General features: G+C 42.7%; 2 protein-coding genes across 11 annotated transcripts in view; one reads left to right on the top strand and one right to left on the bottom strand.

Annotated features, from left to right (window-relative positions):
* Positions 1-20,865, bottom strand: part of ZNF638 (zinc finger protein 638) — a 166,219-nt gene extending 145,354 nt beyond the window's left edge. For 6 of the 10 annotated variants that reach the window (XR_016230291.1, XM_051842786.3, XM_051842783.3 and 3 more), the window contains exon 1: positions 20,667-20,865. Coding sequence is in view for 6 of the 10 variants with exons in the window: in XM_051842786.3 (XP_051698746.3) it covers positions 20,667-20,782 (116 nt within the window). In the remaining 4 variants the exon portion in view is untranslated. The remainder of the gene's footprint in view (positions 1-20,666) is intronic. The other 4 variants (XM_089327574.1, XM_089327571.1, XM_051842784.3 and 1 more) reach the window with 3 other exon arrangements.
* Positions 20,866-20,969: 104 nt separating this feature from the next.
* PAIP2B (poly(A) binding protein interacting protein 2B) overlaps positions 20,970-26,715 on the top strand; it is an 86,944-nt gene continuing 81,198 nt past the window's right edge. The window contains exon 1 of the mRNA XM_051842796.3: positions 20,970-21,175. The gene's annotated coding sequence lies outside the window, so the exon portion shown is untranslated. The remainder of the gene's footprint in view (positions 21,176-26,715) is intronic.

Consider the following 26,715-nt stretch of genomic DNA (forward strand, 5'->3'; position numbering starts at 1 on the left):
AGTATACTTTATCCCAGACCCCAAAGCAACGGAAGCAAAGCAGGAAGCTGCTGAACGAGTTTGGGAACTCTTGCAGACTGTCACGTACAAATCCAAAGTAAGTATAATTCAGGTTATAACAGAGCAGTGTACATCAAAATCACCTGACGGTCTGTTAAAACTCAGACTGCCACCCACCCTATTCCCCAACTGGAATGAGGCCCAAGGTTTTGCCATTTCCACAAGTTCCAGGTGATGCTAAGAGTTGCTGGCCCAGGAACCACACCTTAAGAACCACTGAAGAGAGTATTCAGACAAATAACTCCACCACACCTCCCTGATCCCAAAGAAGGATGAAAAGGGGGTAGTATCTACAAATTATTTAAGATTTAGGGAAAAAATTCCATTGTCTTCCTCTTTTTAGGGTTTGTTGTTGTTGGTGGTGGTTTTTTGGGGGGAGGGATGTGGGAGTCTAGTTTTAGAACTTTGGAAAGTTTTGACTACTTTCCTGTGGTCAAAGCTCTACTAGAGTCTTCGACGTCTATCACTCCATGAAAAGGCATCACACAGCCAGCAATAGAGAGGGCAGAACTGGAGCTGCATCTGAGCCAGGGTGAAGACAGCACTGCCAGCAAGAGGGAGCACAAGGTAGCTTCTCACAAGCTGCAGACACCTGGTTCAAACCCAAGGAATCAGTGATGCAACAACAGAAACTCGGGAGTTACTGCAAAACACAACACATGCAGATCCTCCCCAAACTCTTCCTGTCTAGATAGCCTGGGTGGAGACTCAGATTCTATCAAATCCATGGGTGTTATTTTAACTGGTTTGCCCTGAAACTGTCATGGGAAATTCTCATGGAAGATTCTGCAAGGGGATGAGAAAAGGGTGAAGGGGAGAAATCTTACTACATGATACTGGGCTGTCAAATATGTATTTACAATGTGGAAATTAATAAATAACAATTTTCCAAGCTCAGTTCCCAAAACTGCCACCATGAAACAAACCACCAAATATATTTAGTGCAAAAGTAAGAAAAAGTGGAAGTAGCATAAACTCAATGAGAATGATGGCATCACAGGCATGGAGCCTGGGACTATAGCCGAGATTTTACCTCCCACCTATGACAAGGGGTACAACCTCAAATCTCTACAGGGACCAAGTCGGCAACATAAATAACTAAGGTGGTCAAAGTAAAAGATAATTCAGAAGCCAGAAATAGAACCAAATATTATTCTTAATGAACCATTATTTGGACATAAAAATTACAGAGCAGTGATGATATTAGAGCTTATAAATTTTGAAAAAGATTTATTTATCTAGGGGCTGGCACTGTGGCATGGGAGTTTAAGCATCCACCTGCAGTGTCGACATCCCATATGGGTGTCAGTTGTTCGACTTCTGATCCATCTCCCTGCTGATGGTCTAGGAAAGCAGTAGAAGATGGTCCAAATTCTTGGGCCCCCATATCCACATAGGAGACCCAGAAGAAGCTCCTTGCTCCTGGCTTCAGGTCAGCCCTGCTCCAGCTGTTGTGATCATTTGAGGAGTGAATCAGAGGATGGAAGACTTCTTTGTCCAGCCCTCTCTGTCTGTAACTCTGCCTCTCAAGTAAATAAATAAAGCTTTAAAATAAAAGATTTATTTATCTATTTGAAAGTCAGAGTTACAGAGAGATGGGGAGAGACAGAGAGAGAGTGAGAGATTTCCATCTGCTGGCTTACTCCCCAGACAGCTGAAATAAATGCGGGTATCCCATATGGGCAATGGTTCGTGTCCTGGCTGCTCCACTTCCCATCCAGCTCTCTGCTATGGTCTGGGAAAGCAGCAGAAAGCAGCCCAAGTCCTTGGGTCCCTCCGACCTGCGTGGGAGATCCAGGAGAAACTTCAGGCTCCTGGCTTCAGTTCGGCCCAGCTCTGATGTTGAGGCTATTTGGGGAATGAACCAGTGGATGGAAGACCTCTCTCTCTCTCTACCTTTCAAATAAATAAATTAATTAATACACAAATCATTAAAAAAATTGTGGCATAGCAGATAAAGCCACTGCCTGTGACTCTGGCATCCCATGTGGGAACCAGTTTGTATCCCAGGTGCTCCACTTCTGATTCAGCTCTCTGCTAATAGCCTGGGAAAAGTAGTAGAATATGGCCCAAGTGTTTGCGTCCCTGCCACCTATGTGGGAGAATTGGATGAAGCATTTGACTCCTGACTTCAGCCTGGCCAGTGCTGACTGTTGCAGCCATCTGAAGAATGAACTAACAAATGTAGGATCGATCTCTCTCTCTCTCTCTCTCTCTCTCTCCCTTTCTCTCTGTAATGCGACTTTCAAATAAATAAATCTTTTTTAAAAATGTAAATACTTGGCCGGCGCCGCGGCTCACTAGGCTAATCCTCCACCTTGCGGCGCCTGCACACCGGGTTCTAGTCCCGGTCGGGGCGCCGGATTCTGTCCCGGTTGCCCCTCTTCCAGGCCAGATCTCTGCTGTGGCCAGGGAGTGCGGTGGAGATGGCCCAAGTACTTGGGCCTTGCACCCCATGGGAGACCAGGATAAGTACCTGGCTCCTGCCATCGGATCGGCGTGGTGCCCCGGCCGCAGCGCGCCGGCCGCGGCGACCATTGGAGGGTGAATCAACGGCAAAGGAAGACCTTTCTCTCTGTCTCTCTCTCTCTCTCTCTCTCTCTCTCTCTCTCACTGTCCACTCCGCCTGTAAAAAAAAAAACAAAAAACAAACAAAAAAAAAAGTAAATACTTAATCATTAATTTTTTCTCGTAGCTCATAGCACCTTTGTTCTAAAACCCAAAAAGTGACACTGTTTTCCCTGTACGAAGATGACAATGGGAGTTGTATAGAGTTGCATGCAAATGATTGACAGCCCATCAGGTTAGGACATCTCCTGAACCCCTCCTCCCCACTCTCATCATGAGATTGAAGTCCTACCAATATCCATCTATATTCTTAGTGACACTAGCAAAGCAAATAACAAAGCCTTTTCATACAAGAGGCCTCCCCTCTTTGGTTGGGGTTTAACAGCCTTCCACCAAGCGTAGTTAACTGTGCAGAACACCCAGTTGCTTCTAAAAAGTCTAGGAATTTTGGGTTTTGCTTTTGCTTTTTAAATGTCTTCCTCTCCTAATTTTTTGTCACTCAAACTACCTTTGTTCTGGTGAAACAGAGCTAAACTCTTTTCTTTAGTTCTAAATTAAACCTGTAGAGGATAAAACAATAATAAAGGAAAAAAATTTCCTCAACCGGTGCTGTGGTGTAGCGGGTAAAGCTGCCGCCTGCAGTGCGGCATCCCATATGGGCGCCAGTTAGAGTCCTGGCTGCTCCACTTCTGATCCAGCTCTCTGCTATGGCCTGGGGAAGCAGTAGAAGATGGCCCAAGTCCTGCACCCACATGAGAGACCCAGAGGAAGCTCCTGGCTTCTAACTTCGGAAAGGCTGTTGTGGCCATTTGGGGAGTGAACCAGCAGATGGAAGACCTCTCTCTCTCTCTCTGCCTCTCCTTCTCTCTGTGTGTAACTCTGACTTTCAAATAAACAAATAAATCTTAAAAAAAAAAAGAAAATTCCCGAGATGAGAAATTATTGCTATGCAGCTGTAAATGGTTCATGACCTAACACTTAAATACACGGCATATATTCTGTCTACCTGAGAAGAAATTATTAGTGCCTTCCTTCCTTATGAAAAGTGAAAAACTTACAAAACAAAACACTCAATCATCTTTATATTTATAACCAATTTTATATTTTGAATAAACAGATCAGCTGACATTAGGAGGCAGTGGTGATGGTTCAAGTAACTGGATTCCTGACACATACTTGGGAAACCTGGATTGAGTTTCTATTTCCTGGCATCAGCCCTAGCTATTGCAGGCATTTGGGGAGTGAACCACAGGACAGAAGTTCTCACTCTCTGTCTCTCAAAAAGTAAATAAACAAAATTTTTAAAAAATTAAAAAATTTAAAGTAGGAATTTTTTATGCATGTTCTGTCATTCACTAAAATTCCAAATAATAAATATTACATTTTTAAAAAATCATAGGTAATTGGAAATTAACAAACATACTAGTACATGAAGAAACCAGACTGAAATTACAAACCATTTATAAAGTGATAAAAAGGAGAAAACTTTAGATCAATAGGACATGGCCCCTTGGAGTTAAAGCAGCCCTCAGAGGACACTGTAGAGCATCAGATGCCTTCAGTATGATTTAAAAACTTGAGAAGGGGGCCAGTACTGTGGCATGTGGGTAAAGCCACTGCCTGGAGGGCAGGCATCCTATATGGGCACTGCCTGCAGTACAGGCATCCCATATGGGCTCCAGTTTGAGTCCTGGCTGCTCCACTTCCGATTCAGCTCTCTGCTATGGCCTGGGAAAGTAGTAGAAGGTGGCCCAAGTCCTTGGGCCCTTGCACCCATGTGGGAGACCTGGAGGAAGCTCCTGGCTCCTGGCTTTGGATCAGCGCAGCTCCAGCTGTTGCGTCCAATTGGGGAGTGAATCAGCGGATGGAAAACCTCTCTCTCTCTCTCTCTCTTTCTCTGCCTCTCCTTCTCTTTCTGTAACTCTGACTTTCAAATAAATAAACAAATCTTTAATAAAAAGAAAAAACATGGGAAGGAGTTATTATTCAAAGGACAGAAGACAAAAACTATGAGATAATAAGAAGAAGGAATTAACGAGGATAAACATGAGTATACGTTTAAAAAAACTGACCAGAATATATTTATCTAAAAGCATATTCTTTGAAAGGATGATAAACAGACAAAACTCTGATTTTTGCAGAATGGGGGAGGAAAGGAAGAGCTGAACAAAAATACAAGGATCAGAAATAATTTGAAAAGAGATGTCAAAAATACTAAATAAACTGTAAGTAAACATACCTCCAATACTATGGCAGCAAATTTTAAAAACCAAAAGAAAATGATTTTTAAATAAAATATAAATTTTAAAAATGTATAATTTTAATACAAGTTTTATAAAATCATTTTTTTAAAAAAAGGAACAGAAAACTTGATTAGATGACTTACTATAAAACTCATATGTGCTATATCTAAATATGATTATATGAGCATGAAGTATAGAAGTGTGTATATACACACTGCACACACATAATACATATTATACTGCTAAGAACAAGAAAGGAATAAGAAACAAAAATGCTACTATTAAATGTGCCAGGGCAGAGGGGTGGCCATCAGGCACTGTGGTACAGTGGGTTAAGCCACATCCCATATGGGAGTACCAGTTTGAGTCTTTGATACTCTGTACTTCTGATCCAACTTCCTGTTTATGTGCATGGGAGGCAGTGGATGATGGCCCGGGTACTTGGGCCCCTGCAACCACATGGGAACCCTGGATGGAGTTCCAGTTTCCTGGCTTCAGTCTGGCCTAACTCCAGCTATCATTTGTATTTGGGGAGTGAAACTAGCAGATGGAAGATCTCTCTCTCTCTCTCTCTCTCTCTCTCCCTCTCTCTGCCTTTCAAATAAAGTAAATCTTAAAAATAAAAGCATTGGGCAAGCATTTAGCATAGCAGTTTGGATGCCTACATCCCACTGGAGTATCCTGCTCTGCTTCCTGACAATGCAGTCCCTGAGAGGCAGGGGTGATAGCTCAGGTCATTAGGTTTTTCCACCCATGTGGGAGACTTGGATTGCATTCCCAGCTTCAGTCCCGGTGCAGCCCTTGTCATTGCAGGCACTTGGGGACTGAACCAGCAAACAGAAGCTCTGTCTCTCAAATAGTGTTTTAAAAAAACTTCAAGTGGCAATATGATCTCACATGTATAAAATTAAGTAAATGTATGTGTATATACATAAAGAGAAGTATGAAAAGAAGACAACTATTATGTCAATAGTGGTTACTCCAAGATGATGAGGCACCTTACTTCAGATTCACATCTTTAAACTCATACTTATGTATTTAGTTATTTAGTTATTTATTTGAAAGTCAGAGTTACACAGAGAGAGAAGGAGAGGCAGAGAGAGAGGTCTTCCATCTGCTGATTCACTCCCTAATTGGCTGCAACAGCCGGAGCTGCACTGATCCAAAGCTAGGAGCCAGGAGCTTCTTCAGGGTCTCCCACACGGGTGCAGGGGCCCAAGGACTTGAGCCATCTTCTATTGCTTTCCCAGGTCATAGCAGAGCGCTGGATGGGAAGTGGAGCAGCTCTCTTATATGGGACGCTGGCACAGCAGGTGGCAGCTTTACCTGCCACACCACAGCGCCAGCCCCCCAGATTCACATCTCATTCCCACCTTCCTCAGCACTTGATGCCTACAAATCCTGAGTGAGGCGGGGCAGGGGCAGTTGGAGGGAAGGCAGTGTTGGTAAACTCACTTACTTTCAGGGAATCTCCACCCTAAGGAAGCACCGCTGAAACATGAATACACATCCACTTCAGAATCATAAGAAACCCAGTGGGGGCAGGGCAGAAGGGGTAAGACATTTGGCATAACAGTTAAGTCGCCATGTGGGACACCTGTATCCTGTATCAGAGTGAGTGCCTGGGTGCCAGTCCTGGTTCTTTGCTTCCAATTCAGCTTCCTGCTGAGGAAGCAGATGATGGCTTAAGTACTTGGGTCCCTTCTACATGGGAGATTGAGTTCTGTGCTTTTAGCTTCAGCTTGGTTCTGCTGGTGGCTATTGTGGGTGTTTGTGGAATGAATCAGTGGATGGAAGATCTGTGTGTGTGTGTGTGTGTGTGTGTCCCTCTGTAAATTCTGCCTTTTCAAATAAACAATCTTTTACAATTTTGGAAAAAAAGACTGTGTCTGTATTGAACATGTATAGACATTTTCATCATTATCCCCTAAGCGATAAAACAACTGTATACACAGCATTGACAATGTATAAGATATTGTAAATAATCTGGAGATGATTTAAATTATATGGGAGGATATGTACAGTTTAGACAAACACCATGCCATTTTATATAAGGGACTTGAGAACTGATGTATTTTGGCATCTGAAGGGTGCCCTGGGACCAACCTTCCGTCCCCACATGTGTATTAAGGAACAATTTTAATGACCTTTTTTATTTTTAAAATTTTAGAATTTTTAAAAAGATTTATTTTATTTATTTGAAAGACAGAGAGAGAGGTAGAGACAGAGACAGTGAGAGGTCTTCCACCTGCTGGGTCACTCCCCAGATGGCCACAATGGCCAGAGCTGGGCTGATCTGAAGCCAGCAGCCAGGAGTTTCCTCCAGGTCTCCCATGTGGGTGAAGGGACCTGAATACTTGGGCTGTGCCCTGCTGTTTTCCCAGGTGAATTAGTAAGGAGCTGGATCAGAAGTGGAGCAGCTGGGACTCAAACTAGTGCTCATATGGGATACCGACACTGTAGGCCATGGCTTTAAAGTGCTGTGCCACAGCACTGGCCCCTGTAAAAACCATTTAGTGGTAGTACAAACTATGCAATGTGTTCAGTCATTTACAAGCCTTACCTCACTTAATCCTCATCAAAACCTATGAGTAGGTACTTTTATCAGGCCAATTTTACAGATGAGGGAACTGAGAAGATCATTTGTGTACTCTTAGAATACTCTACTGCTTCAGCACTAGTGGTGGGGCCAGTGCTGTGATAGTGGGTAAAGGCACCACCTGCAGTATCAGCATCCCATATGGGTGCCAGTTCAAGTCCTGGCTACTCTACTTCCAATCCAGCTCCCTGCTAATGAGCCTGGGGAGGCAGTGGAGGATGGTCCAAATCCTTGGGCCCCTGCATCCCTATGGGAAACCTAGAAGAAGCTCCTGGCTCTTGGCTTCAGCCTGGCCAAACCCTGGCCATTGCAGCCATTTGGGGAGTAAACCAGCAGATGGAAGATCTCTTTCTCCCTCTCTCTCTGCCTCTGCCACTCCTCTATAACTCTGACTTTCAAATAAATAAATCTTAAAAAAAAAAACCTAGTAGCTTAAACAAATTTTAAAAATGACTGTAATGCAAACTAGCAATAATGAATGAGATAAAGCACAGTGGCAATTTGGTTAATTATGAAGTATCACTCAAAGATGCTAAAAATTTTATATCAAATAACACAAATATTTATACAACTTGCAGCACCAGTAATCATAAGGCACCTGTAGATAATGAAAGAGTAAATGACAATCCTGCTTCCTTGGTAAACAGACCTGGGTGACATGGAACCAACAGAAGAGAAGTGCTGCAGAAATGGGGTACATATTTGTTAGGATACAGCAAAGTTACAACAAAGTCCCTGAAATAAAACCACTGTGCGCCGGCCACAGCGCGCCAGCCGCGGCGGCCTTTGGAGGGTGAACCAAAGGCAAAGGAAGACCTTTCCCTCTGTCTCTCTCTCTCACTGTCCACTCTGCCTGTCAAAAAATAAAAAAAAAAAAAAACCACTTAAATAAGATCCAAGCTTCTTTCTTTCCCAATTAACTGTCTAGACACAGGCTAGCAGCTTTATTCTGTGGCACTAGTCCCTAGGTTCCTTCTATCTTGTTGCTCACATTCCCCGGGTCTGCAGGAGTGAGGTTAGCTAATCACATAAGGCTGCTTTCACACAAAGGGAGAAACAGAAGGAGGGAGAACATTCTCAGTCTCTAAACCATACATCATCAAACCAAACATATTGTCCCCAAGGGGGCAAAGGCAGGCTCTTGAGGATGGGTGGGTAGGGCGATAAAGAAGCAAAAAAATTTTGCTGTTTTTATGGATGAAGTACAGATATACACTTACATTGCATAAATACATAAACTGTATATCTGTGGTATTAAAATTTCATAGGAGGAATTACGGAAAAATAGTCTAAAAAGGCTCTTTATGGAAGTGATACTGAAAAACAGATTGAGAAATGTTTTTGGAAGGCAAGTACCAGAAGTTGAACACATGGCATCTGCTTCCAAGAACTTAGTCATAAAGACAAACCGAGGGGCCAGCACTGTGTCACAGTGAGTTAAGTCACCGCTTGGGATGCCCACATCCCATATGGGAGTGCTAGTTCCAGTCCCAGCTGCTCTGCTTATAATCCATCTCCCCGTAATATGCCTGGGAAGATGTCTGGGCCCATGCTGCACACAGGGGAGACCAGGATGGAGTTCCTGGCTCTGGCTTCAGCCTGGACCAGCATTAGTCATTGCAGTCATTTGGGGAGTGAACCAGTGGATGGAAGATATTCTCTCTCTCTTTCTCTCTCTCTGCCTTTCAAATAAATAATAGGTAATCTATGTAATTTGGGTTTTGATAGTGGAATTTTGGTTTGTTTTTTTTTTTTTTTTTTTTTAGATACTGTAAGCCATTTGGGGAATGAGCCAGCAAATGGAAGATTCCTGTGACTTGGACTTGCAAATGAAGAAATAAATCTTAAGGACAAAAAAAAAAAAAAAAAAAAAAAAAAGATAAACCTAACTGCCAGGGAAGCTGGGAAATACAATCTCTAGCTGGGTGGCCATTTGCTCCAATTCTACTCAGTTTCTCCCCACAGAAACCTCTTCAGGGCCTGCTTGAGCGTTCCCATGACATGACAGTTGGTTCTCTCAAAGCAGGCAAGCCAAGAGACCATGATGGAAACAGCAACGTCTATAATGGGTCAGTCTTGAAAGCTACACAGTGCCACTGCTGCCACTGTTAAACAGGCATGCAGACCAATCCCAGAGCATCCATTGTGAGGCTGTGAATACAAGGAGGCTGGGTCTGGGGATTGGTTTTCTACTTGAAAGAATACACAGAGGTCCTACATTTGTGTAAATGGAGAAATCATTCTGGTTAAGTTCTACTGCCTCTGATCCTCTGACAAAATGTTCATTTCCACGTCAAATTTAATTGCTCATTCTTTTCTGATTCTGCCTCACACTCTTCCCACTTCTGGCAAAGTGCCTATTGCATCATTGTATGATGGTTCACTATGTACCATGCTGTCTTCCTAGTGAGAATATAGGACTGGAAGCTTACTTATTTTGATGTTCTCCAAGCCCACTGCTGAACTTAAGAAAACTCACCATTCTCTGTCAATTATTGGTAGGAAAACCAATCTGGGACCCAAATGAGAAGCCTTATTAATTATCTATTTAGTTTATCACTGATTTGCTGTGTGAACCTAAACAACTTGCTTAACTTCTGCACATGGTTATTGCTTGGTAATAACCATGTGCAGAAGCATGAAGCAAGACCCCTACCTCTCACCTTACACAAAAATCCACTCAACATGGATTAAAGACTTAAAACTATGACTTGACACCATCAAATTATTAGAGAACATTGGAAAAACCCTGCAAGATATAGGTATCAGCAAAGACTTCTTGGAAAAGACCCCGGAAGCACAGGCAGTCAAAGCCAAAATTAACATTTGGGATTGCATCAAATTGAGAAGTTTCTGTACTGCAAAAGAAACAGTCAGGAAAGTGAAGAGGCTACCGACAGAATGGGAAAAAATATTTGCAAACTATGCCACAGATAAAGGGTTAATAACCAGAATCTACAAAGAGATCAAGAAACTCCACAACAACAAAACAAACAACCCACTTAGGAGATGGGCCAAGGACCTCAATAGACATTTTTCAAAAGAGGAAATCCAAATGGCCAACAGGCACATGAAAAAATGTTCAAAATCACTAGCAATCAGGGAAATGCAATTCAAAACCACAATGAGGTTTCACCTCACCCCAGTTAGAATGGCTCACATTCAGAAATCTACCAACAACAGATGCCGGTGAGGATGTGGGGAAAAAGGACACTAATCCACTGTTGGTGTGACTGCAAACTGGTAAAGCCACTATGGAAGTCAGTCTGGAGATTCCTCTTCAACCTGAATATAACCCTACCATACAACCCAGCCATCCCACTCCTTGGAATTTACCCAAAGGAATTTAAATTAGCAAACAAAAAAGCAGTCTGCACCCTAATGTTTATTGCAGCTCAATTCACAATAGCTAAGACCTGGAATCAACCTAAATGCCCATCAACAGTAAACTGGATAAAGAAATTATGGGACATGTACTCTATAGAATACTATACAGCAGTCAAAAACAATGAAATCCGGTCATTTGCAACAAGATGGAGGAATCTGGAAAACATTATGCTGAGTGAATTAAGCCAGTCCCAAAGGGACAAATATCATATGTTCTCCCTGATCGGCGACAACTAACCAAGCACCAAAAAGGAAATCTGTTGAAGTGAAATGAACACTATGAGAAACAGTGACTTGATCAGCCCTTGTCCTGACTGTTGATGTACAATTTAATACTTTATCTATTTTAGTATTTTTTTTGTCCTAGTTAATACTATTGGTTGAACTCTATAATTAACACACAATTATTCTTAGGTGTTTAAATTTTAACTGAAAAGTTATCCCTGTTAAATATAAGAGTGGGAATAAGAGAGGGAGGAGATGTACAGTTTGGGACATGCTCAATCGGACTTGCCCCAAATGGTGGAGTTAGAAATGTGCCAGGGGATTCCAATACAATACCATCAATGTTGCATGTACCAATGCCATCTCACTAGTCCAAGTGATCAATTTCAGTTCACAATTGATCACACTGATAGGTCTAAGAGTCAAAGGGATCACACAAACAAAACTAGTGTCTGCTAATACTAACTGATAGAATAAAAAAGGGAGAGAACGATCCAACATGGGAAGCGGGATACACAGCAGACTCATAGAATGGCAGATGTCCTAAATAGCACTCTGGCCTCAGAACCAGCCCTTAAGGCATTCGGATATGGCTCAAGAGCCCATGAGAGTATTTTAGGCATGGAAAGCCAAGACACTCTGGGAGAAAAAAAAAAGGACCTAAATGAAAGATCTCAGCGAGTGAGATCCCAGTGGAAAGAACGGGGCCATCAAAGAAGGAGGTAACTTTCTCTGAAGGGAGGAGAGAACCTCCACTGTAACTATGACCTTGTCTGAATAAGATCGAAGTCAGCAAACTCAAAAGGCTTCCATAGCCTTGGCAACTCATGACTAGAGCCTAGGGAGATTACTGACGCCATAAACAAGAGTGTCAAATTGTTAACAACAGGAGTCACTGTGTACTTACTCCTCATGTGGGATCTCTGTCCTTAATGTGTTGCTCAATGTGAATTAATGCTATAACTAGTACTGAAACAGTATTTTATACTTTATGTTCTGTGTGGGTGCAAACTGATGAAATCTTTACTTAATATATACTAAATCGATCTTCTGTATATAAAGATAATTGAAAATGAATCTTGATGTGAATGGAATGGGAGAGGTAGCAGGAGATGGGAGGGGTGCGAGTGGGAGGGAAGTTATCAGGGGGAAAAGCCATTGTAATCCATAAACTGTTCTTTGGAAATTCACATTTACTAAATAAAAGTTAAAAAAACAACCTAGCAAATGAACTCAAGATACAAATTGTGATATATATATATATATATAAATTGTGATATATATATATATATAAAATTTCCCTGTCAACCAGAATTTTTGTGTAGATAATTTTACATTGAAAGGAAATTCAAAATCCACATTTTGGTAAATAACTATTGTAGGGGAAATCATGCTTCAGTGGAAAAAATGCTTTGTGTAGATCACAACCTTCCAGATATCTGGTTCTAGCCTTTCTCTGCTGTTGAGCAATTCTACCTTATTGGTTTCTACTGAAGACAACTGCTAACAAGGGGAAATAACTTTTGTCTCCAGGCATACCAATTCTGTCTTGCAGAGGCTCAACTGACTTTTCTCCTCCAATGTGTAAGACGGCAGTTCTGTTCTCATTTGTGTATTCATTCCAATATTCCTGATCTATAAATACATCCATTCTTTGGATTCTAAACTGGTTTCTAAACATCTTACTGGTTTTACTGGTTTCTTCATTTAATTAATGAGTTAAATAAAATCGTTGGGTCAGGCATTGTGGTGTTGCAGGTTAAGCCACCACAGCATCAGCAATGCCATATGGGCGTCAGTTTGAGTCCTGGCTGCTACACTTCTGATCCAACTCCCTGCTTATGCACCTGGGAAAGCAGTGGAAGATGGCCCAAGGGCTTGGACCCCTGCCACACACATGGGAGACCCAAAGGAAGCTCCTGACCCAGTCATAGCTGTTGTGCCCATTTGGGAAGTGAACCAGCAGATGGAAGATTTTTCTATCTCTCTTCTAACTCTTGCCTTTTAAATAACGATTAAATCTTTAGGAAAACAATTTTAAAGATCATTAAGACTTTTTCATCTGTTTGTGTGTATGAGATTCATGACATTACCTATTTTTTAAAATTATTCTCTAACAGTATATACAACATGAGAGACTAGCCAATCTTAATCAAAATGAGGAAGCAGACTGTAAAATCACATAAGCCTGAATTTAAGCCCTGGCTCTTTGATTTACCTGGGTCCACTGTGCTGCCCAGCCTCAGGGGTGCACTTGCCTTGCAGTGCTGTGAATGGTGCTTCCCTGAAGAGCACTTGACACAGTCTGCATGGCCACGCGTGCATTGCCACCTGAGACACTTTACACTGGTCTGGAAGCTTGGGTACCAGGAAAGCTCCTACCTTTCCCTAACGTGTAGTGGCTCACTGTTCCTAAAAAGGGAGAATACACACATTGTGGTTTATGCTGAGCATCTGCCTTACTTCTGGGAATCTGGAATTTTGGTACATGCCATGCCCCCAATAAAAAACTTTGGCACTAAGTCTCTAATGAGCTTCCCTGGGAGACAGCATTTCCACATCCTGTGGAACTCCACAGGGAGAGACCCTGGAAGCATGTGCCCAGATCCCTCTAGACGTCACCCTATGCACCTTTTCTCTTTGTCAATTTTGTTTTGTATCCTTTCATTGGAATAAATAGATGTGAGTACAACTATATGTTGAACCTTGTGAATTCTCCTAGGGAATCGCTGAACCTGGGGTGGCTTGGGGGCTATTGATGCATTCCCCGTCACTGGCCCTGCTCCCAAGATTATGTCCTATACCACTAAGAACTCGAGGCTTCTCATGGTGGAAACTGAAAAGCCAGAGAGAGAGAGAGAGAGAGAGAGAGAAGGACTTCAAAGGGTAAAAACAATTAAGAGAGTGAAAGAAAACTACAACACAGAAACTATAATTAATATCTTTGAAAAGATAAGAAAAGATCTCCGCGAGTGAGATCCCAGTGGAAAGAACAGGTCATCAAAGAAGGATGTACCTTTCTCTGAAGGGAGGAGAGAACTTCCACTTTGACCATGGCCTTGTCTAAATATGATCAGAGTCGGTGAACTCAGGGGGCTTCCATAGCCTTGGCAGCTCATGACAACAGCCTAGGGTGATTACTGATGCCATAAACAAGAGTGTCAATTTGTTAAGTCAACAACAGGAGTCACTGTGCACTTACTCCTCATGTAGGATCTCTGTCCTTAGTGTGCTGTACATTGAGATTTAATGCTATAACTAGTACTCAAACAGTATTTTTCACTTTGTTTCTGTGTGGGAGAAAACTGTTGAAATCTTTACTTAATGTATGCTAAACTGATCTTCTGTATATAAAGAGAATCGAAAATGAATCTTGATGTGAATGGAAGGGGAGAGGGAGTGGGAAAGGGGAGCGTTGCAGGTGGGAGGGACGTTATGGGGGGGAAGCCATTGTAATCCATAAGCTGTACTTTGAAAATTTATATTCATTAAATAAAAGTTAAAAAAAGATAAGAAAATACATATTATAAAGAACAGGATATTAGGAAAAGAAGCAATCATAGAACAAGAAAAGGCTCCACAAGTTAAAAATATAATGATCAGAATGAAATAGAGTAGATGAACTGAAAGATAAGAGTAGCAAAGATTATCCAAGAAGCTTAAAAAAGTGAGAGGTAATAAATAGAAGAAAGATAAGAAAATTAAAGAACTGATTTAGGAGGTCCATAATCCAAATGAAGAGAACAGAATAAAAAAGCAGAAGGCAAGAAATTATTAAATTTCACCAAACAAGGGAGAAAATGGGGGTTCTAAGGCTGAAAATGTCCACCAGGTATAGCACACAATCCCACCATGAGCGTATCCTCATAAAATTCCAGAATAACAGATAAAAGTACTCAAAGAATTCAGAAAGGAAAAATCACCCATATTTAAAGGAGCAGGAAATGTCATGGTATCAGATTTCTTAACAGCAATACTGACTAACAGCAAACACACTAGAATTAAATCTTAAAAATTCAGAGGGAATATCTAGACTTCATAATCATCTAAACCACAATTCAAGCGGAAGGTAACATTTTTAAGACATACAAAATCTTAGAAAACTTGTCATTTCTTAGAAAGTGACTGAAGTAAATTCTCAGGAAAATGAGTTCAGCAAACCAGGATCTGAATAACAAGATCTAAAGCAGGAGGGAAATGAGGGAAAGACCCAGGAAGCCAGCCATGCACCAAACCTAAGCTGTACTTTCTAGTCCTTTTATTCAGAATTCTATTTTCACTATAATATTTTGAATTTCTTATTTATTTATTTATGACAGGCAGAGTTAGAGAGAGAGAGAGAGAGACAGAGAGAAAGGTCTTCCTTTTTCCGTTGGTTCACCCCCCAAATGGCAGCCACAGCCGGTGCACTGCAGCCGGTGCGCTGCACCCATCCGAAGCCAGGAGCCAGGCGCTTCCTCCTGGTCTCCCATGTGGGTGCAGGGCCCAAGAACTTGGGCCATCCTCCACTGCCTTCCTGGGCCACAGCAGAGAGCTGGACTGGAAGAGAAGCAACTGGGACAGAATCCGGCACCCCAACTGGGACTAGAACCCAGAGTGCCAGCGCCGCAGGCGGAGGATTAACCAAGTGAGCTGTGGCGGCGGCCATATTTTGAATTTCATACAGCTCTTTCCCAATCTCTGGTGGTTTCTTTCCATAGCACCTTATTCATATTTTATGGGTGCAATATTTCCTACCTCTTTAAAGAATAGCTTTAGCTTTGGTGCAAACTTAGAGCCAGATCAGATTGGCAATATGAAGAATAGGAGCTATATGAAGAAGTCTTAAGGAAAAAATAAAAATGAGAGATCCTTGGCATTTGTTGGCTCATTTGATGGAGCACTGAGAAAAATTAGCCACAGTATGATAGAAAATTAGGTAGACAAAAGACATAATCCAAGTTTGTTATTTGGATCAAACACTAATCATGTTTGCCTACACACAGTAATGTGCTATGGTGCCCCCGAAGGGAAAGGTCCATTGTACTCGGAGGTTTGGTCCCCAAGGTGGCAGCATTAAGTGCTACGGACCTTTTAAGAGGTAAGGTCTAGTTAGAGGTTGTTGAGTCAATTGGGGTGGGCCCTGAAAAGGGACTGTGGGACCCAGCTCTCTGCTTCCTGGCTTGAGATGTTACCACATGCCCTGACATGCACTGCTGTCACTGTCATTTACCTTGGTCCTCACCAGAACTGAGCCAATGCAGGCACCATGCCCTTGAATATCTAGAACTGTTGGGCTAAATAAGCCTTCTCTTCGTAAGTAGCCTGTGTCCTGTATTTCATTACAGTGAGGCAAAGTTGATATATAAATATAATATAAAATCTATATATATTATATATGTATATATAATATATAGATTATATTGTATATATAATATAATTAACAAAATTCAATTGGAAAGATGAAAGAAGTGGAAATAGACTAGAAGAAGTGTAAAGATTAAATCCTCACCTTGTTATCAATTATCAATTTATCAAAAAAGTTAGTAAATAGGACAGGCATTTAGCTTAGTGATTGGCACCTGCATCTCCTATGGGAGTACCTATGTTTGATGCCTGGCTCCTAACTCCAACTTCCTGCTGCAGATAGTGGTGATGGTTCAAGTGATTGGGTCCCTGTCACCCACATGGGAGACTTAGATTGAGTTCCCAGGTCCTGGCTTCAGCTCAGCTCAGTTCCAGCCATTAATGGGCATTTGAGGAGTCATCCTGTGGGTGAGAGCTCCCTCTATCTCTCTGCCTCTCAAATAATTTTTTTAAAGTCAACAAATAGGAGCAGACGTTTAGTGCAGTAAAGATGCCATGCAGGATGCCCACATCCCCTATCAGAGTGTGTAGGTGTGAGTTCCAGCTTCCCTTCTGATCCAGCTTCTTGCTAATGCACACCCTTGGAGGCAGCAGGTGATGGCTCAAGTACTTGGGTCCCTGCCACCTACATGGGAGACCCAGACGGAGTTCTCAGATCCCAGCCTTTGTCTGGCCTGCCCAGCCCCAGCTGTTGCGGGCATTTGAGATGTGACCCAGTAAATGGTAGTACTTGTGTATGCCTGCTCTCTCCACCCCCCCACCTCTCTCTCCCTCTCCCTCACTCACCTGCCTCTCTATCAAATAATAATTTTTTAAGCTGTAAGTTTATTTTGATGCAAAAAATTATGAAATCCATGTATAGGTTTTTCATTATACACATTTTTTCATGAACTTTCTGAAGACTCCTAGTACAGTGCAGTCATATCACCCATGTTCAACTTGCACTCTTAGATGCTGTCTTGAGAACCTAACTTCCAGTCTTTTGATCTCACAACATGAAATTAATCTATATTGAGATTATATAAAATCTCAAATAAAATAGAAAGAAATAAACTCTGAATAAGCAGGGTCACCTGAAAACTTCACATCTATCTCCAGGATTAGCCAATTATTTCAATGACAAAATGGTTTCAACGCCTAAATATGTAAATATAGCCTTTCCTTTTAGATTTTTTTTCTTTGTTTCTTTTTTTTTTTTTTTTTTTTTTTTTTTTGACAGGCAGAGTGGACAGTGAGAGAGAGACAGAGAGAAAGGTCTTCCTTTGCCATTGGTTCACCCTCCAATGGCCGCGGCCGGCGCACTGGGGCTGGCGCATGGCGCTGATCCGAAGCCAGGAGCCAAGTGCTTCTCCTGGTCTCCCATGGGGTGCAGGGCCCAAGCACTTGGGCCATCCTCCACTGCACTCCCTGGCCACAGCAGAGAGCTGGCCTGGAAGAGGGGCAACCGTGACAGAATTCGGCACCCTGACCGGGACTAGAACCCGGTGTGCCAACGCCGCAAGGCGGAGGATTAGCCTAGTGAGCCGCAGCGCCGGCCAAATTTAGTGTTTTCAAAGTTCCATCATCATAAACACTGCAACAAACATTCCAGTACTCAGTCCTATGTATATATCCATTATTGATTTTCTCAGAATAATTCCTAGAAGTGGAATTGCTGGATCAAAATGTGTCTAAAGATTCAAGGATTTTAATAGAGATGGGCAAAATGCCCTCCAAACCACAAATCAACTATTAATAGGAAATCAAATACAAGGTATTTAAGGAAACAACAGGGTACTTCATTGATTCCATCTGTGAGCCCTCAGCTACGCAAATAAATCTTGACAAAATTTTGCACACGTAAGTAAAAAAAAAGAGTGTTACACCTTGATACCACATCAACAGCTCTTCTAGGAATGCTGCAAGGAAAATATTTGGACTTTGGAGAGGAGGGAAAATAACCTGTTGGCAATTAAACATCACTACAAGATGACAGAATGACTCAGGCTCTCAAAGATTTCTAATTCAAAACCATTTTTAAAAAATCATAGCATTTAATCTTGGTGGTTATAATACTCAAAATTACAAAGCATTTTATCATCAGATCCTTCTCTTGAAGTAGAAAACACCATAATAGCCTCTGATGGTGCTGAAATTTCAATGGGGGGAAAATTAAAATTTCAACAGACCCTATAAACTCTTCTACCTAGCCATCACCAAAACTATATACTCAACAACATGAACCCTATTCCAAATCTGGAACCCAGAAATGCATTTGTGAGTGAAAATAAGCCTAAGCAAATTGGAAAAAATAAATCCTTCAAAATTGATGAATGAACAATACTAGGTATGGTTTTAAATTTGTTCTGTATTTTGCAAATTTTCTTTAATGAGTGGTGATATATGCCATAAGAGCTCAAAACTTAGTATTTAGGAAACAAAAGTGTCATTACTACATTCACATGATTATCCTGATACTGAAAATTACTTTTGTTGAGACACAGCATACTGTACAATTCTTCAAATAATAGTAAACACAATGCACATTGAAAAAAAAGCAATCCCCAACAAATTCTTTAAACTATTCTGTCACAGACCAGTACTAAATCCATTTTCCTTGTCATTACAAAATGTCCCCAGATGCAAAAGGTAATGAAATACATTTTGCAGCTCTCTTTCCTAAAATACACTTTCTAAATAGGAAGACATTAAGAATCCTGACAACCAGGAACAACAGAAGCATACCGATGTCCTTTAAGTTATGCATAAAAGATCTACAGAAAAGATAAATTAGGGGTACTTTTTGATTCTGCAAGAGTATTCATAGCAGCATTGGCAATTTTAAATAGTGCATTTAAAGTACTTATACTTTTTCTAATCACTGAATTAAAATAGAGCAGCATTTGTATTTTCCAACCCAGAAAGAACAGTAATTACAGTATTCTACAATCTCCAATATGCACTCATTTAAAAAAAAAACCCATAATCTTCTGATCCTCACAAGGCAGCAAACCGAATTACAGCACCTTTTCTTAAACCAGCAATCCCTGTCTCTAGTTCTTACCGGATAAGAAATGGCCTCTCCTTTTTGACTCATCCTAAGCCAGGAGCCTGAGAAAGGGCAAAGCAGGTCCAGTGTCACCACAACTTGGACCCAGCAACAATGCCAAGAATGACATAACACCAAAGCCTTCTGCATTTGCAGAATGTCCATCATTCTCCACTCCCAGCTCCTATCAACACAGACGCCACAAAGATTGGAGAGGAGCAATACAATACTGGTATTCAGTTGTGTTAAGAAAGAGCAATTAAGTTGCTCCAAGCCTGCTCAGTCCAGAGGACAGCAGGAAACCACAGCCAAAAGGGTGAAAAGAGGGAGCTGATGCTGCTACGAAGTGCCCCCACACGGGGACGTGAGCAGTGTCCCTTGTGACTTTGGGCACATCCAAATCGCTGCAACGAACAGCCGGCCCATCAGGACAGCCCTGAGCCCGCAGCCCAGCGAGGCTCCCAGGTGCGGGACTCCCCTTCGTTAAGTGGCACGAGGGCGGGGGCGCTATTTTCCCCTGGGCGAAAGCAGGTCTAGGCAAGTGGAGAAGCAAAAATACCCCCTCGGGACCGAGTCCAAACAGTACGCACAGCTCCTTGGCTTTCCGTGTCCTGGACTTTGAGAAATTTCTCTAGTGTAAAATCTATTACTATGAAATTGGAAAGCTCGAAACTGATTGAAGGAAAAAGAAAAAGTGTCGATGCTGCCTTCCAAAGACTGCCCTGACATCGAAAACTATTTGGGGACGAGTCAGGTCATAGTACGCAATCTGCAATGTAAGTTTTTAAAATAAGCTGGAGCTCGCCCGGGCCATTTCGCCCACAGAGCCGCGATCTTGGCGACTGCACGGCCCAGCCCTCGCAGACAGCCTATGACGCGAAGGGTCCTCGCCTCCCGGCGCTCGCCACCGGCCCCGGCCCGCGGCGCCGCGCGCACAGAGCCCACCGAGCCGGTCCAGACGCGCAGCGGCGGATGTCAGGCCGAGGCCAAGTGCGCCGGCCCGGCTAGGCGTTCGGCGGCTGTTGGCTGACCGACCAGCACATGGGCGTGCGCAACTTGCTAGGCGCTGAAGCCAGACTAGCTGGGAAGCGGCAGCCACCGGGGGCACCTGGCCCCGACCCCGCGACGGCCCGTCCTGCTGCCCACCCCTGCCAACTGCCGCTAAGCACCAGCGAGGGCGGGCAGCACCGGGGGCAAAGGAGGCGCTCACCGCTTCAGCGGGTCCGAAGCCGGCCGCGCGCCGGCGGTCGAGGCCACAGGGCTCGGCTCCGCGGCCCGGGCTGCGGCCCGGGGGGCACTTTCGGCAGGAACGTGGTCCCGGGACATCGCGGGCGGTGCTCGCAGCACCCACGCAGGCTCCCGGAGCGCCCCGCACACCGCCCCTCAGGCCCCGGGGGGCGGGGCTCTGCGCAGCGGGGCCCGCCCACCCCCGGGGCAGCCAATGGGCGCGGAGCGCGGGAAGCCGGGGCGGGGCGGCGCTGGTCCTGCAGCCCCCTGCTCCCCGCTACCCTGCGACGCCAGCTGTCCCGGAGCGGTCCGCAAGAGGGGAAGTGCTCGTCAAAGAAAGGATCTGCGACCGCCTAAGACGTTCGGGACAAACTTCGGATTGTGCATGGCTTTCCGTTTTTATTATGGTCCGCTGTCTGCGGAACACCTGTGACTACCAGCTACAGTGCTTGGGGACCCGCGGAGTCGGCGAGGAGGAGGAACGGAAAACCGGTAACCGTGGCGCCACGTTCTCGTCTGGTGGGGCGGGCTTGTGGCACAGCAGATGAAGCTGAAGCTCTGGACGCTGGCATCCCAAATTGCAGAGCCGGGGGAGTTCCGGCAGCTCTGCTTCCGAACCAGCTCCTTGCTAATGCACCTGGGAGGTAGCAGGTGATGGCCAAGTGTTTGGGCCCCTGCCACCCACGTGGGAGATCCCAATGGAGTAACTGGGTCCTGGCTTGTGCCTGGCCTGGCCCTGGCTGTTGCAGGCAATTGGGCAGTGAACCATAGAAGGGAAGATCTCTGTCTCTGTATGTGTGTCTCTCAGCGTGTCACCCTGCTAAATGAATGAATAAATCTGTTTTTTTAAAAATTGAAAAGGGCTGGGGTAGGGATGGGGCCGAGGCTTGTTACTCTGGGGGTCCTGTGGCTGTCATTTGTGTGAAAAATCCTCATGTCATTTTTTTCTTTTCTTGTAGACAACTAAGAAATATGTGTAACATGGTCAAAAATGCGTTCAATGAAAAAGCTCCCATCCTCCACTAATCCTCTCCACACACCCCCCAAGAACTCTAGTTTTCTTTCTTTGCAGGCTACTACTGTTAACCAATTTCTTGCGTATACTTTCAAAGATATTCTATGCATTAAAAACAAAGCCAAAACAACAAATATATGTATGTATATATGAACTTTTTATTTTTTTAATTAATTAATTTATTTGTAAGACTGAGTTACAGAGAGGCAGACGCACAGAGAGAGAGAGAGAGAGAGAGAGAGAGAGAGAGGTCTTCCATCTGCTGGTTCACTCCCCAGATGGCTGCAATGGTGGGAACTGTGCCGATCAGAAACCAGGAGCTTCTTCATGATATCTCACGTGGGTGCAGGTGCCCAAGCACTTGGACCATCTTCTGCTTTCCTGGGAAATAGCAGAGCTGGATGGGAAGTGGAGCAGCCAGGATTCAAACAGGTACCCATAGGGGATGCCACACTGCAGGTGGCAGCTTTACCCACTACACTATAGCACTGGCCCCAGTATATGAACTTTTTAAAAGTTCATGGAAAAAGTAGAATTAAGATATGTTGAATTTTCACTAACCTTTTGAAGTTGCTTTGTGTACACACACCAGCTCTTTGGCTAATGACACACACATGCACAAGTGATCCACTACACACTTTTGCTACTTTGCTTTTTCTTCTGTTACCATTGTATGTCAGACAGCTTTCATTCTTTATTATGATTTCATAGTATTCCATCAAATTGTCCATTTAAGTTGTTTTTATTCTTTTGCTATTACAATGCTACAGTCAGTATTCTTATTTATAGCACTTGGCGTGTAAGCAAATGTATGTCTGTGCTTAAAAACTGAGTGTTGAATGCTGAATCATAAGTAGGAATTTAAAAAATCTGGTAAATGTTGCCAGGTTGCTCTCCAGTTTCATTTATACTTCCCTAGTAATACATCAACTTATCTATTTTAGTGCATCTCAATAAACAGAATATTATCAGACTTGATTTTTAAATTTCCCTTTCTGTAAACAGCTTATAATATTTTGTCCAGTTTTCTACTCATGATTTTTTTTAATTGTAGAATATCTGTTTGTTCTGGCTCTCAAAAACAAGATGATGGAGGGAATATACTTGTTTTGAAAGTGTCACAGACTGTGCTGCTGCCGTGGCTCTAAAGCCTACCACCTTCAGAAATCAACCTGTGGCAGTTTTTGTTACCCTACTGAGCACACAAGGATGTATAATTGGAGTGCCAAGGCTAAAAGACAAAATACCAGTGGGACTGATCCAGTGAGGCACATTAAAATTGTGTACTGCAGAGTCAGGGATGGATTCCATCTAGGAACAACACCTAAACCCAACATTCAGTTAAAAAACTTGAGAATTTCAGTGACTAAACAGGCAGCAAGTGTTCTGCTTTTAAAATACAGAAACATTGTAGAATACATACATATATCGTACAATGAAATTGGTACGTTGTTAATAAGGTAATTAGCTTTGTAAAAAGATTTATTTATTCGAAAGCATTACACAGAGAGAGAGAGAGAGAGAGGAGAAACAAAGAGATCTTTCATCCACTGGTTCACTCCTCAAATGGCTGCAACAGCCTCAAAGCCAGGAGCTAGGAGCTTCTTCTGGGCCTCCCATGTGGGTGCAGGGGCCTGAGGACTTAGACCATCTTCTTCTGCTTTCCCAGGCCATTAGCAGGGGGCTGTATAAGAAGCAGAGCAACTGGGACTCAAACTGGCATCCATATGGGATGCCAGCACTGCAGACGCTGTTTAACCCACTGCACCACAGTGCCATCCTCAGAGCACTATCTTTCATCCACTTTATTTGGGTTTTGTTTACTGTATTTTTTCCATTAATTCTTTGTTATTTTCATATAGATATATTAATTTATTTGTAAATGTTTCTACTTTAAAATTTTTATTTATCACTCCCCAAATGCCTGCAAAGGCTGATTCTAGACCCAAGCTGCCACCCAATCCAGGTGTCTTGTATGGGTGGCAGGAACCCAATTATTTGAGCCATCACTGTTACTTCTCAGGATCAGCATTTGCTGGAACTGGAATCAGCAGCTGGAGCCAGATAGCAAACCCAGATACTTTAATATGGCTGTCTTAACCGGCATCTTAACCGCAAGGCCAAATGCCTGCCCCTCAAGGTTCTTTTTGTTGTTATTGTTGCTGTTCTTAATCTTCCGTAGAAAGACTGTCACTAATTTAGAATTAGAATGAAATTAGAACAGAATTTAGAGAAATTCTCCCAAAGTTGCTTCTGGTACATCTGATAACTATACAGTTAATACATTATGCAGATAACCTACAATAGGAATAATATATGCCATGATGAAGAAATAAATCTGGGTAAAGGATATGAACAGAGAGTTCTCCAAAGAAGATAAAAATGCCAATGAGCACATGAGAAGATGCTCAACATTAGTAGCCATCAAGGAAATGAAAATCAAGACCATAGTGAGATACCACTTAACATCCCTATGATGGCAATAATGGAAGAATCAGATAATAGCAAGTGTTGACAAGTGTTTGGACTGAATTATAGTACTGTAAAAATAATGTTAAATCTCTAACCTCCAATGTGAGTGTATTTGAAAACAGGTCTTTGAAAGATTAAGATTAAATGAGGCCGGCGCTGTGGCTCACTAGGCTAATCCTCCGCCTTGCGGCGCCGGCACTCCGGGTTCTAGTCCTGGTCGGGGCGCCGGATTCTGTCCCGGTTGCCCCTCTTCCAGGCCAGCTCTCTGCTGTGGCCCGGGAGTGCAGTGGAGGATGGCCCAAGTCCTTGGGCCCTGCACCTGCATGGGAGACCAGGAGGAAGCACCTGGCTCCTGGCTTCGGATCAGCACAGTGTGCCAGTCGCAGCAGGCCAGCCGCGGCGGCCATGGGCGGGTGAACCAATGGCAAAGGAAGACCTTTCTCTCTGTCTCTCTCTCTCACTGTCCACTGTGCCTGTCAAAACAAACAAACAAAAACCAACCAAACAAACAAAAGATTAAATGAGGATGTAAAGTAGAGCCCTAATCTGATATGACCGGTTTCTTAAGGAGGCAGAGATACCAGGGATGTGTATGCACTGAACAAAGGCCTTAAGAAGGTGGCCATCTGTATGCCAAGGAGAGAGATCTTTGAAGAAGCCAGTCTTCCTGACACCTTGATCCAGGACTTCTAGTTTCCAGAACTGTTAGAAAATAAATTTCTGATGTTTAAGCCACCGAGTCTGTGGTGTTTTGTTTTGACAGCCCTAACAAACTGATTCAGTAGGGATATGGAGAAATTGGAACACTCATACACTGCTGGTTGGGATGCAAAATGGTGCAGCCTGTTTGGAAAACAGTTTAGTAGTTACTCTAATAAATCAAGTTACCATAAGACCCAACAACGGCACTCTTGTATATATATACAAGAGAAGTAGAACACATGTCTACAAGAACATTTCTTCATGAATTTTCATAGCAGCATTGTTCAGAATGGACAAAACATGGAGACAACCCACATGCCCATCAACTGATAAAAGAATAAAGCAATGGAGGCTGGCACCATGGCGCAGTAGGTTAACTCTGCCTGCGGCGCCAGCATCCCATGTGGGCACTGGTTCTAGCCCTGGCTGCACTTCTTCCGATGCAGCTCTCTGCTGTGGCCTGGGAAAGCAGTCCCCTGCACCCACTTAGGAGTCCAGGAGGAAGCACCTGGCTTTGGATCGGCGCAGCTCTGGCCGTTGTGGCCATTTGGGGAATGAACCAGCGGAGAAAGGCTTTTCTCTCTGTCTCTCCCTCTCACTGTCTGTAACTCTGCCTCTCAAATAAATAAATAAATAAATAAAGCAAGCAAGCAAGCAAGCAAGCAATGGATATATCCATATAATGGAATACTATTCAGCAATAAAAAGGAATGAGTTTATTTATATGTGCTACAATATGGATGAACCTTGGAAATACTACATTATGTGAAAGAAGTCAGTCAGTAAAACCACCATTATTTCAGTAAATGAAATAATGTTGTATTATTTCATTTATATGAAACATCCAAAATGGGCAAATCCACAGAAACAAAGTAGATGAGTGGTTGCTCAGAGCTGGGGGTGGGATGAAGGAGCTAGGGAAAGGATAAAGGCTGGAGGAGAAAGGTTTCTTTCTGAAACATTCTAAAATTTATTGCAGTGATATTTGTACAACTCTGTAAAGATACTAAAGCTCACTGAATTATATACTTCCAAAGGAGAAATTATATGGTATGTGAATTATTTATCAATAAAAGCATAAAACAAAATCAATTCCCAGACTTACTGCATAAGATTCAAAATATATGACCAAATAGTTTATACATGAAAACAGAGAAGTCAGTCTTGGGAGAAATTATTAGCTTTGCTGCAATGCTAACTGAAAACTACAAAAGAATATTGATGGAGCTAAGAAAAATGGCTAAATTCATAAGTTGATAAAGTTATTCATTAGAACAACAGTTTTCAAGAGTACTGGGACAAAGCATAAAAATCTGTGAAATTATTTTCACCCAAGAGTCTACATTTGGGAACACATTCCCTCAAAATAATCCAAATGAGAAAATCAATTTTCACACAGTGTTTACAGCAGCACTATTTGAAATGCAAAACAAAGTAAAATTGTAACTAACAACTGGGATGATTAATGGTTGGGAGGGTGCTTATTAAAGTAGCCAACTTTTGCTTCTTTAATAAGTGAGAAAGTGTATACAAAGTAATGAGTAAAGTAGAAGACACTAGATCCCAGTCAGGCCCCTGTCATGGCAAAATCCAGTTGGAAGTGATGTTCAAATGCACCCTGGAAGATGACCAAGGGAAATGGAGATGAGTAAGAAGGAAAAGTTCATATTCACTTTTTCTTAGTAGTAAGATTTTAAAGAGTTTAGTTGGGCCATCCAAATTTAGGAAACTAGTGCTAATGTGTTCTATATTCAAGAGTTATTACAGCAAAATTATGATCAAATGTCCAAGAAGACTGATCTGTTGAAAAGTTCAAAAGAATGATGTGTCAGTGGCACTCTCA

The sequence above is a fragment of the Oryctolagus cuniculus genome, chromosome 2 (assembly GCF_051225735.1).
Source record: "Oryctolagus cuniculus isolate XC-2025 breed Fujian yellow rabbit chromosome 2, ASM5122573v1, whole genome shotgun sequence".
Taxonomy (NCBI): Eukaryota; Metazoa; Chordata; class Mammalia; order Lagomorpha; family Leporidae; genus Oryctolagus; species Oryctolagus cuniculus.